Here is a 12,649-nt window from a genome sequence, read left to right as displayed (position 1 = left end):
GACATGAGTCGTCGTCGTGCCAGACGAGACGTCATCCTGTACATAAACCCTCCTCCGTTGTTCTCATTGAACTTGGTCTTTCCAACTATAGGTTCATTTTCCAAAAGAGAACATTATTACAGCCCCAAACACTGGATAGGGTGGAAAAAAATTAAGATAAGACTTTTATTTATCCGATTTGTGGGAAATATGCTTGTTGCATCAGCAGTAAAATCAAATAAACAAAAGTAGGATCAAAATATGCAAAAATAGAGCAAAAGATATGAGATCTGAGCAGGAAGATGTGAAATCAGCTAGTTTATTTGTTTTAAAAAGCTTCCCATCTACTGCTCGTGGCCTGAAAGAAGAAGACTATAAAGCAGAATAAGAACGGAGTCTGCCAGGACCGTGTCTGCAGCCGTGAACAAAGAGCTGCCATCCCCTTCATTAATGCGGTCAAAAACACACATCTGCATGTCATCCTGTAAACCAGCAGAGGCAGGTCTGGGGTTGAGGTGCGAGTTAAAAGCCCTGCAGCCTTCAGAAAGCAGGATGGCTTTTTCATTCCCTACCATCTTTCATAACCACAGCTCCAATGTTTTGGTGTGGTGTTTGCACCCTGAGCGACCGGCTGCTTGGCAGCTCCACAGGAACCGGGCTTCCTACTTCATTATTTACGGCATTCATGCACTCAAACCACAACGTTTTCAGCGTTACTAGGCCTAACAAACGTCACAGGCTATGCTTTATACTTTGAGAGAAGGCTCGGTGAGACGTGTGAGACAGGGAAGGGACGTGGTCCATGCTAGCGCTGTCTGAGATGTTGGTGCCGGAGACGAGAGGTTTACAGAGTTGTTGTGATTCACGCTGCAACCCTTCACTTTCCATCACGTCACTGAACATATTAAAGTCTATGCAGAATAAGACACTGAAGGGAAATGGGGGAACGGTGAAAGTAAAGTGTTTTCCTGACTCCCGTTATACTGGCTGAAAAGCCAGGTGGCTCCACCTGCTGTCTATCCGGCGTCATTGCATCAAAGGGCTTCCAGAAAAGAGTCAACGCTAAATTTCTTTTCCTTTTTTTTCCCAACCAAACTTATTGAAAGTTTCTGGGAGTCTTTCCTGTGCAGAATAGTTCAGCGTGACATGTCTGCTGCACATATTTGAGTGTGTCCTGCTCCCCCGTCTGTTGCAGGTGTCCACATCCTGATTGCAGTCGGCTCCGTCATGATGGTGGTCGGGTTCCTCGGATGCTACGGCGCCATTCAGGAGTCTCAGTGCTTGCTAGGAACCGTGAGTTGCACACTTTAAGCACCTCTGTGGGGGTTTAGACCTCCAGTTGAGGGGGGGGGGCCTTATCATGCATGAATGATTAGAAATGTTAATGATTTTCGTAAACAGTCTGTTACTTTTACGTTTCGGAATGACTGTAACCTTAATGTGAGTGTCAAAAGGAGCACTGGTCTTATTTGACAGAAATCTAAAGCATATTTTGTAGTAGAATTTCCTTCTTTTTTTTTTTACTTTTTTCTTTTCTATGTTTCTTTTTTCTTTTTCTTTACTACCTCTTTAGGTTTGCTTTTAATTTTTGTCATGTATTGTATATTATGTGTCATAGCCCAGGAAGAATAGCTGCAGTTTTGCTGCAGCTAATGGGGATCCAAACAAAACTATAAACTATAAACTTCTGTCATTTTTTCCAAGTTGCTGCTGATGCACATCTATCAAGATTATGCTTTTTTACACATTAATAATGATGAGCACAAGCTGATTTTTTTGTTTTGTTTTTACCTCTCGAGTATATTTGACAGATTCAAAAGCTTAATCCTCTAAAAAAGTTTAACAATTGTTCAGAGTTTTGTTTAACATGTTTTCAGTTTCATTCATGCCCACCGGGGTAGAAATATATGTATTTGAATGTCCTTGTATTGTTTTATTCAGCAGTTTGAAGGGATGCAGATACAGTAAAGTAGCTGTTAACTGTAGTGACTGTTATACGTGAGCCAGACGAGGATTGTCCACACGGGCCCCTCTCACGTTGCAGCTCTCGGTAATAGTGAAGCTCCAGTGAAATCCTCAATGGGCCTTAAATCCTGTTTCTTCTCTGTTGTGCAGTTCTTCGCCTGCCTGGTGATCCTGTTTGCCTGTGAAGTCGCAGCTGGGATCTGGGGTTACATGCACAAAGACACTGTAAGCCTGCAAGCAAATGTCACATGTTGAAATCTCATGCATCCTTGATCCCTCAAGACCAGGAGTATGTCAGCAGGTCGATGTAGCAGCATGAGACCATGCCGATTAGAATCCCCTCTGACATAGATTAAAGACGTGGTGGATCACACCGGGAGACAGGAGTCTCAATCAGATCAGATACTTTTACTAACACACTCACCACTCTCAGTTTTAGCATTATTGTTCTGTTCTTAGTCGCTATTGCATTCTGTTTGCATTTCTTTGCCTTTTTTTCAAAGTAAACACAAGAACTATCAGGCAGAATCTTCAACTTCATGTTGGTCTGAAGCTGGAAGGCAGAATCTTGCATCTCATCAGTATGGTCTTGTTGCTCTCCCAGGTTTCAAAGGAGATGATTGCCTTCTATGATAATGTGTACGACCAGGCCATGACAGAAACGCTCACCAACCAGGACCGCAAGACGGCTATAGCCAACGTCCTCAAGGTCTTCCACGAGACGGTAATTCTCTTCCCTTTGGCCGTTAAGAAAGTCTGTTTGAGTTGAACTGTACGACCGTGTAAAGCAAGCTAAGTCTCTTTTATTTATTGAAGTTTTAGCAGAACAAAACATAAGGAACATAAGGGGGGGGGGTTGATTCAAATGTCAAGAATCGATTAGATTCCGATTCTTAAGATTCAGAATCGATTATCAAGATTTGATTCGATTTAATTTGATTCCGATATTGTTTTTGGTTAATGTTATTAAAACTGTTTTTTGAGCTGTTTCCATTTTCGGTCTATTTTGGATTTTGAGAATTTGGTTTTCAGCATTTTATGCAAATGTAACTCCAAGACAGTATATGAAGTAATGAAATATAGACAATTTATGCAATTATAACTGAAACTTTTAATGTTTTCATACCTTTAAACATATTTAAAGGCAAAAACATGGCACCAGTTATTCTCGTGTCCAACAAAACATTCCTTTTTTTGGCATAAACAAAAATATACCAAAAGTTGTAATGTAATGATGAAAAAAAATCTATCTTTAGACATACGAATTGATTTTTAGGAATTAATATGAGAATCGATTTAGAATCCGAAAATCAATTTTTTTCAACACAGGCCTAAACATAAGTGCCTTTGACAAACCGAACAGGCCATGTTGAGAAGGAAACTCTGTCTACAAGGTGAACGTGTGGTTCTTGTGTTTCAGCTCAACTGCTGTGGGAAAGGTCTGGGGACGTCGTTTTTCACGCAGCTGTCGGACCGGCTGGGGGTGACCAACGTCTGCCCCAGCCAGCAGTACTCGATCGTAAGTCACCACCAAGAATACATGACCTCAAGAACTGTCGTGAAAATAATCAGTTATATTTCACAGTGTCCTTCTTTCTTTCCTTTCTTTACTGATACATTTGAACTCTTTGTGAGAACCAAAGGAACAGGGATGTAGGGTAAAGTGTCAACGGCAGCTATTGGCTCGTAGACGGGCGTGTTGCAAGTGTTGTATCACAGGATGAAGGCAACCACATGGAAGATGGAAATGTCATATTCACTAAACGCGACCTCTTCCTCTGACGGCCCACCGGTGCTGAGACACAGCCCTCACTGTGTAGGATGATAAATAAAAGCTCTCAGCTGACCGCAGAGGTCTGAATATCTCATAACGCTCCCCTAATCACAGATGCAGAACATTAAATGCTCTGCTAACCAATGATTTCAATCATACTGAGAAAACAATGATCTGATTAAGAAGAGACATGACTTTTCTGATGTCTTGCTGTAACATGCTAACAGCTCCTACTTGAAGCACATCGTATAGAGAGTATGCATTGACGTCACTTCCCCACTGGACCAGCCCCCTTACTCACACTGAGTGGCCAAAACAGCTGCAACTAGTGGAGAAGACGGGATAACAGATGATTATTGGCTTAAATTAAAGTCAGTTGGACTTGACAGTGACCCGTAAAGTTACCAAGAACCAGTGGTCCATGGACATTAATATTTGGTACAGTTACCAAGAACCAGTGGTCCATGGACATTAATATTTGGTACAGTTACCAAGAACCAGTGGTCCATGGACATTAATATTTGGTACAGTTACCAAGAACCAGTGGTCCATGGACATTAATATTTGGTACAGTTACCAAGAACCAGTGGTCCACGGACATTAATATTTGGCCACAAATCCAGTTTCCTGATATTTATATGTACTTAATTTCTACACCGGGGAAATACACGAAGCAAAGCTTGAAGGCATACAAAAGTCTTGATGCTTGGTCCGACTTCAAGGCAGGATTTGTTGTAGAAATTAAAGTGATGAGGACACCGAACTTTATGATTTGACCGTTTAACGTTAACTACCCAAAAATCCAACATTACCTGATACAAAATGGGAACCGCAAATCCACGTTTCGGTGCCTGGAATCCAGTTGTTTCTGTGAATTGCAGCGATCCATTTGTCTCTGTTAAGCTTATTTGACGGCAGTCTGTAAATAGATAACTCTGATTTCTTGCTAAATCTATGAGTACAGTCGATCGCAAAAAATGCTCTTTCCCATTGTAGATGTTTTCCAGTTGCTCAAACTGAAAGTTTACGCTGCCACTCAGTCTTTCTGGCACTCAGTGGGCGTAACCCACTGTGAAGTCGCTTCTGTGACGTCATGTGCATTCCCTCTATACGTGTCCTCAAGCCCAGACTCAGCTGTGTCTCTCTGGACTGGACAGTCCCCCCTGATTGATGGGTGTAAATGTGATGAAGGTCTGTGGCGTCAGCCTGAATTTATGTGATTGGAGCTGATAACAGGCCGTTATGGCTGCACAGGAACCTGATTTTAAGTTCTTGGCAGCTCTTTGACATTCTTGAAATGACTCGGGTCCAGTCGGAGTCCAGACTGCCAGGGTCGTCTCTGACTCGGCCGTTTTTCTCTGAGGCCTTTACAGCCTCCGGGAAGAAGTTGACATCACTCCAAGTGGAGTCGGAGCGTTAAAGCTTAGTCATTTAAATCACACTCCTCACGTTTGTTTAAAAATGACACTGAAAAATAGTTTTAACAAGAACAAATGGATGTGTTTGATAATAACTCAGTCTGAACAGCGTTGACACCTAGATGCTCGGCCAGGGAGGTGAAGTAAATGCTGAGTTATTCTTTGAGATGTTCTGATGGGTTTTGTCTTGTTCTTGTTTCTGTCCGACAGAGCTGCCACAGCCGGATCAGTGAACTGTTCTCAGATAAGATTTACCTGATTGGCATCGCTGCTCTGATCGTTGCAGTCATCATGGTGAGCCCTTGACACGCCACACAGACGTGCTCTTTATTTCCTCTTGAGTGAATGTGGAGTGGTGTAGCTGGACATGTTTGGAGGGGGACGGAGCCAAACTGGGTCGAAGTAATAAACAAGTACACAAATGAGCCAACAAGCAGCTGGAGGCGTGTTGAGATCTCCCGGAGCTCCTCGGGGTGTTGTGTTGGTCGCCTGGCAACAACTGAGCCGGTGATGCTAACGTGGCAGATGACTCAGACGAAGCCTCGCCACGGCACCAGCCGCTGCCAGCAAGCAGGGCTGTAATCTCCGTCGGCATAAAGTAAGGAGCTGTTTGTGGAGCCAAACGTCCCGGTTTATCCGCATCAGCGCTCAGAGTTCTGCCACATGACGTGACAGTAATCTCACAATCTCCATGGAAGAGAAGAAGCTTCACCCTTTTCCTCCTTATCTGTTTTATTCCTGCTGAACTTAGTCAAAGTTTCCACCTCAACACGTCTCAGTCCACATCCCCCGGGTGTAAACCTTCAGCAGTGATTATCACAATAGTTTTGATGAGATGGATAAATGAGAGCAGGAGTTGAGCGAGGGAGGAGCGCAGGCTGCCGCCAGCGTAGTGACGCTCAGCATCACCTCAGGCCACGTTTACACATAGCCGGGTATTTACAAAAACAGATATTTCCCCCTCTACGTTTTTAAAAATACCATCATTTACATGAACCTGCATAAATAGCTGTTAAGGTGCTATGAGCAGCCAAACCTACAGGGGGCAGTGTAACGAGAAGATAAAGTCATGCTAGCCAATCAGAATCCTGGAAAAAACATCAACAAATTACACGAGTAACTACGGCGGCCAAACAAATTGTCGCAAACATGACGCTGGTGATGTTTCTGTTGCATAATGTGACGTTCTGAAGCCTAAATGTCCGTTTCCCTCCGTTTACAAGCAAACGTGAAGATGGAGTTTTTGCAAATCTCCCCTTTGGCTAGAGTTTTCAGAAATGATCGTTTTTGGTGACTTTGAGCTTCGTTTTCATGTAAACGAATGGCCAAAACGCATGAAAACACCACCGTTTTTTGCTAGGTGTAAATGGGGCCTCAGATATGTAAATAAACACCACGTTTGTTCAGCTCTACCGGTCACCTGGAAGAAGACAAGAACACAACAGGATACTTGAATTTAAATGGTATGATCGCTTCTAAAGCAAGGTGGCTTGGTGGTTAGCACTGTTGCCTCACAGCAAGAAGGTTCCTGGTTCCACTCCCTGGCCCTGCGGGGTCTTTCTGTGTGGAGTTTGCATGTTCTCCCCGTGCTTGCGTGGGTTCCCTCCGGTTACTCCGGCTTCCTCCCACAGTCCAAAAACATGCGTAGTAGGTTAATTGAAGATTCTAAGTTGCCCGTAGGTGTGTGTGTGTCTGGTTGTCCGTACAGTAATCCCTGGTTTTTCACGGGGGTTACGTTCCAAAAAGAACCCGTGATAAGTGAAATGAAAAATGATTATGAAAAAAAATACAATAAGTACAGTAGGACAAATTGTGACTGGTGCGTATATCACTGCTCTTCTCTGACTGCTGGTGCATCCTGACTCGCCACCCGTGGGTGGATGGATGGGTGGGTGGGTGGATGGATGGATGGATGGATGGATGGATGGATGATGGATGGATGGATGGAGTGAATCATGTCTAACCCCCTCTCCTGTTCTCCTCCCCAGATCTTTGAGATGATCTTCAGCATGGTGTTGTGCTGCGGGATCCGCAACAGCCCCGTGTACTAAAACCAGCCGCTCAAAGTGATGGAAGAATGGCCACACAGTCACATCTCTTTACTTTTCTTTTATACCCAGGAAATATCACGTGTAGTGCTTGCTGGATTTAGTCAGCTCTTTAAGACAATGTAAACCGTCCTCCATTCAAACTTTCTTACACTGTTGATTATTATGTTATTGTATTTTAGTTGCAGATGCTGTCACTTGTATCACGTCAGCACCTCTTTTGTTGTTTTTTTGACATGATATGTAGATATCATTGTGTCACTCGTCAGTTACACGCCCCACCGAGGTGCCGTCATCTCTGAGTGACTTTTGTTGGGTTTTTGCTGCCTCTTTGTCTAAAAACATGCTCTTACATTCTCTGTTTAATGGGTTTTATTTCACTGTTTTATGTATAAACTGTATATAAATATATGTGGACAGAGCTTTACGTCTGCCTGAGCATGGATATTGTATTACATGAGACCCGTCTGCGGTATTTCCTGCGCTCTGCTTGTCTTGCTACCAGATGGCGGTGTGTGTGACGGCAGCGGCGATGCCTCGGCCAGCGGCGATGCCTCGGCCAGCAGCGATGCCTCGGCCAGCAGCAATGCCTGGGCCAGCGGGGCAGGGGTGTATCCCAGAGAGCAGGCTGACATCAGTCACACCGGCTTTTTCCATGAGCTTTCTGCCCCCAGGGACTCAAACACTGGCTCCGTTACCACGGTAACTGATTCCGTGCAGCTTCTCCCTCAGTCTTTCCCTCATTTGAGGCTGAAATCATTCACGTCGCCTTAATATCATGGAAGTGCTCCCTTTTTTTTTTTGGAGCTGAGCCGTCATTTGTCTTAACACCATTCTCAGATCTCAGATAACTCCGCGTGATCACAGCCGACCGTCCGTGACGCTCTTTTGTTTGTTGTTTCTGGAGTTTCGTGTGTGACATCGGTGCCCAAGAACGCAGAAAGAAGCTCCAATCCGTCGTCTCAGCGGCTGCTGCAAGCAAGGCTCGATTGATTGATTGATCGCTGGCCGCTTGTAGCCGTTAAACACACTTAAGATGACCGATTAGCTGGAACTGGAGCGGGGTTAAAGTCAGATGCGGTCTGGAATGGGTCCCTCACTCCTGGCTCCGTGCGGTCACCGTTTGCTCCGTTGGTCTCACCCCGTTGACCTCTGTGCATGTGCCTGTGGAGGCCAAGTGTTTAACGTGTTGGTTATCTATGCATCCATGTGTTTTCCCCAACAAATGTGTGAAGCTTGATTGTCCTGATTGTCCCTGGTCGGTCAGGGTTTTTGGGATTCCCAGTTAAATGTAACAGCAGGCGGAGCCCTGATGTATGAATCTGGGTTTCTTTGAATGATGGAGTCCATTCCTGTTGTTTCCAACGTCCTCGTGTCATGGCCATCGTCCCGGCCCTCCAGCGCCTGTCGAGGGCCACAGAAGCCAGACTGGTCTGAACGGCCCGGTACAGCCGTCCGTCTAACTCCTGTAACATCTGCATAGTTTCCTTAGATGCAGCTCTGGCTCCTACGAACACAGTGATGGCGAGTTTACGTCCAGTCGTGTTTTTATTCCCCCGTCTGTGTGATGTCCAGTTGTTCTCAGCGTACACACTGCACTAGCACAGCCCTCCAGCCCTCCAGCCCCCACCCCGGACTCAGAAACCCCTTCATGCCAAATAATAGCATCATTGTAACTCCCACATAATATAATCTTAGCTTTTAAACTTTTGCCTTGTTAGCAGTTCACACTTGAGCTGAGAAGAGGTCCGAGTGTGTCATACAGCTCTAATGTATTGTACTAATGAAAATAATGAAGGTTGTAGAAAAAACGTATGCCTTTTTTCTCTTTGTATTGTGATATCTCTGTCTGGTACGTCAAGCAAGTCTGGAGAGGGGGGCAGATTTTGTGGCAGCGTCAACAGAGGAGGACGGGGGTCAAACTTGATCACGTTGGCCAATTTGTCCATGGCTCAGGTGGTGAAATGTTACTGCTCCTATGAAAAGATGAAGGCACTTAGTCCTCCGACCCGACTGCCACATTAACACCAACCCCTCTCTACCCTTGTAGACTTCGGTTTGCCCAAATATAAAGGGATTAAATGTATTTTACAAATAATCAATGGTCCTGTCTTTTCTTCTGGAGTTACTCGTCAGCGTCACACGGAGGCTTGTTTCTACACTTTAGAAGAAAAGAGAGGAAGAAAGAAAATCTTGGAGCAACATTTTACAACAATGTACAGAGCCGGTGTAACTGTTGATATAGATGTTACTTTAAAGTGTTGAGTGTTTTATTGTTAATTATCATTAAGACTCATGTTATTTTACTATGTGCAAAATACTGGGTTTTCAGCGTGTTGAGAAAACATCCCTGTTTTTCCCCTGCTGGCTCTCTGACGTCACAGAGGGCGGGGTTTCCTCGGGTCGCCCTGCTGCTCAGGACAGATGTTTGAGTGTTGAGTAGTTTCCATGCTTTTTGCATTAATTTCTAAGAACTCTGGAGAGTTTGTGGCTTTGGCTCAAGGGCGTAGGTTTGCATAAGGACGGTAGGGACATAACACTACCAACTTTTCAGGGGGCTCAAATTGTCCCCACCAACTTTTAAGCAACCTTATTTGCATTATATAATGAGTTCAGATATATAGGTAATTTAGATTGTCTTCCCAAATGTTGAATTATTTTCATTATGTTCAGACTTATATTTACCCCTTTTCACTTGCTGAATTTGCCGGTCCATTTTTTTTTCCTCAAACGCACGTTTGATTGGCTGATGGTCTTAGACAAATGTTTATTTTTCGCATTCTGGATAGTTAAGAGATTATTAATAAGTACAATTAATACATTTATTGTGTATGTTAATATAATTTAAGTTATGTTCAAATATTGCAATTTAAATTGCTAATAAAATCCTGGAATATTCTGGAAGTTTTCAAAATGTTTCTTTAGTAGTTTTTGAAAACAAAGGTTAGAATCGAAACGTGTATCAGGTGAACCAATACACATGAAAGTTAGTATAAGTCAATACAGATTTATTTTGCATTGATCATTTAGCCTATCAATTAATTAGGTTCATATTTGTGACAAATGTAGCCCTGACCCCCGTTCACCCAATCTGTTTGGTCCTATTAATGTCCCGTCCCCAGCAAAAAGTGTTCATGCAGGTTATGCTGTTATATCTTCCCTACCAATGTTGAGACCAAACCTACGCCCTTGCTTTGGCTGCTATGTTTGTTCCTCTGGACCTGCACTGGAGCTAACTGGTCATTACCTGCAACGTTTTATGTGTAAATGTGTTTATGTGTTTATGTAAAACAAAGATGTTAAAGAAGACTACAGTATTTGTTTTGTTGTTATTAGGTGACCAAATAATTTGGTCATTCAGGTGATCAGTGTTTTTTACAGAGACAGAAGAACTTTGAGGAAAATTAAAGGGATGGAAGAACATCCTTTCAGCTGCCTTCATAACATACCTGTCAAGTTTTGGAATTAAAAATACGAGAAATGTTCCGCCTATCGAGGTCCAGTATCTTACATTATAAGACAGATTTACGAGAAATGTCAACCACTTACACACTACAATTATGGGCTCTGAATCTGATCGGCCGACCTTTGTTGATTATGAAATGCTGTGGACATTCCTATGTAAGTAATTCCCATAATAGAGCCTAAATAAAAACACAAAAAGTGAATTAAAGCACATTTATTTATTTTTAATATTTTCAGTTTATATACATATTGATTGTGTTCAAGTGAAACATTTACATTTTATTTTAATTTGTCATTTTCACTCATGTGGCTCTTTGGTATTCACTGACTGACATTGTTCCTTCCCCCTGTTAGAGAAACTAAAATCGCAGTTACACGTCTTTGAGAGTGGTTAACTGAGCCCCATCCTGCTCCTCTTTAGAAAAATTAATTTGGTTTCCTTTTTTTAGAGATATTTACACGAAGTTACGATTTTTTGAGGCAGAAATATTTTTTCTATCTTTACATCTATCCATCTCTCTGATTTGTTCCGAGTTTGTTCCCGTTGTTGCCATTAACCTCGCGAGAGCTGCCACCCAGGCTACAGCAAGGGGCAGTTATAGCGAGATTAGTGACAATTCACTTTACTGTTTGAATATTATTATATTATAAAACGGGAAATTTATGAGAAAATACTAATATGGGAGGACGTCAGGAAAGAGGGGTAAAATACGGTAGTTTCCCAGCCAAAACGGGAGACTTGGCAGGTATGCTTCAGAGGTGTCTTATCCGAATATATATATAGTTAACTTTTTAACATCATACATACTTTTGTTTTTCTGTTTCAAAGATGCTTTTTTAGCTGTTGAGTGTGAAGTTCCAGTAAACCAACTGTGTTGCAGGTACATTAAGGCTCAACTTCCTTAATTGCATGCTTGAATTTCTTGGGTATGTTTGTTTTACACACTTTCCATTAAACATTACACATGGCTGCTTTGACTTCACACCGTAACCTGTGAGGAAGTGATTACCAGCCCTGGACTAGCCGGACTCCTCAGTGTCTGGTTATTAGTTCTGTGCACAACCTGAAGCTGCAGATGTTTTACAGCCGTCCTCCCTGTGGGGAAGAGAAACATGGACACCGGGATTATCGGTATTATGTTATAATGCAGCGGACCAAACTTTTAGGCAGGATGTCGTTCCTGTTTCCAACTTGCAATCAATCGTGCAGCTTTTCTTTTATCTAACCAAGAGACTGAAAACATCCCGAGCAGAGGAAAGGGATTTATAGCTGTCTTGTTTGTTTGCAATGCTTTGTGGAGGAATGTTTTATTGATAAGTAGAATTATTGAATGTAAGTAGTAAGTTGTTTCTGTATGTGGTTCTGGCTGGAACACGTGTGGCAGGTTTGGAGTTGTTCAGGTCTTTTCCAAAAATGTTTATAACGTGTTTTCACAGTTTTGAGTTTGTCAGTTTCTGTATACGTCTTGTTTTATTTTGAAACCCCATCTCCTTGTGTTTCAGATATGTCTTGATTTCCCTGGTTCCCATCTGCACTGATTGTCTGCACCTGTGTCTCGTTAAGCCTTCTGTCTGTTCTTTCTACTCTCCATGTGTTGGCTCAAGTTTCTGATCTTTTTCATCTTTAAGCTCTTGTGTTTTTGAAATCCTGCTCAGCAGCACTTTGGTTTTTGTTTATTTTTCAATAAATCATGTTTTTCTGGACTCCTGCAGTGCAAAAACTCAATCTTAACAAGATTTGTCTTATTTCTAGTTAAAATGTCTAATTTTTAGTAAAAAAAAATCTCATTACACTTAAAACAAGACTCATCACTGGAAAAAACAACAATTTTCACCTGTTTCAAGTAGATTTTCACTTAAAATAAGTAGAAAAATCTGCCAGTGGAACAAGATTTTTTTGCTTGTAATAAGAAGATAAATCTTGTCCCACTGGCAGATTTTTCTACTTATTTCAAGTGAAAATGTACTTGAAACAGGTGAAAATTGTCAAATAAGTGATT

The 12,649-nt window shown here is 42.5% G+C and overlaps 1 protein-coding gene across 1 annotated transcript in view; it reads left to right on the top strand.

Annotated features, from left to right (window-relative positions):
• cd81a (CD81 molecule a) overlaps positions 1 to 9,282 on the top strand; it is a 30,672-nt gene extending 21,390 nt beyond the window's left edge. The window contains exons 3-8 of the mRNA XM_061737085.1: positions 1,175 to 1,272; positions 2,095 to 2,169; positions 2,549 to 2,668; positions 3,365 to 3,463; positions 5,347 to 5,430; positions 7,125 to 9,282. Coding sequence (XP_061593069.1) covers positions 1,175 to 1,272; positions 2,095 to 2,169; positions 2,549 to 2,668; positions 3,365 to 3,463; positions 5,347 to 5,430; positions 7,125 to 7,187 — 539 coding nt within the window. The 3' untranslated portion in view covers positions 7,188 to 9,282. The remainder of the gene's footprint in view (positions 1 to 1,174; positions 1,273 to 2,094; positions 2,170 to 2,548; positions 2,669 to 3,364; positions 3,464 to 5,346; positions 5,431 to 7,124) is intronic.
• The last annotated feature ends 3,367 nt before the right edge of the window (positions 9,283 to 12,649 follow it).

This window comes from Cololabis saira, chromosome 2, assembly GCF_033807715.1.
Source record: "Cololabis saira isolate AMF1-May2022 chromosome 2, fColSai1.1, whole genome shotgun sequence".
Taxonomy (NCBI): Eukaryota; Metazoa; Chordata; class Actinopteri; order Beloniformes; family Belonidae; genus Cololabis; species Cololabis saira.
The sequence above is the reverse complement of the archived record's forward strand: the minus strand, read 5'-3'. Positions and strand labels throughout refer to the sequence as shown.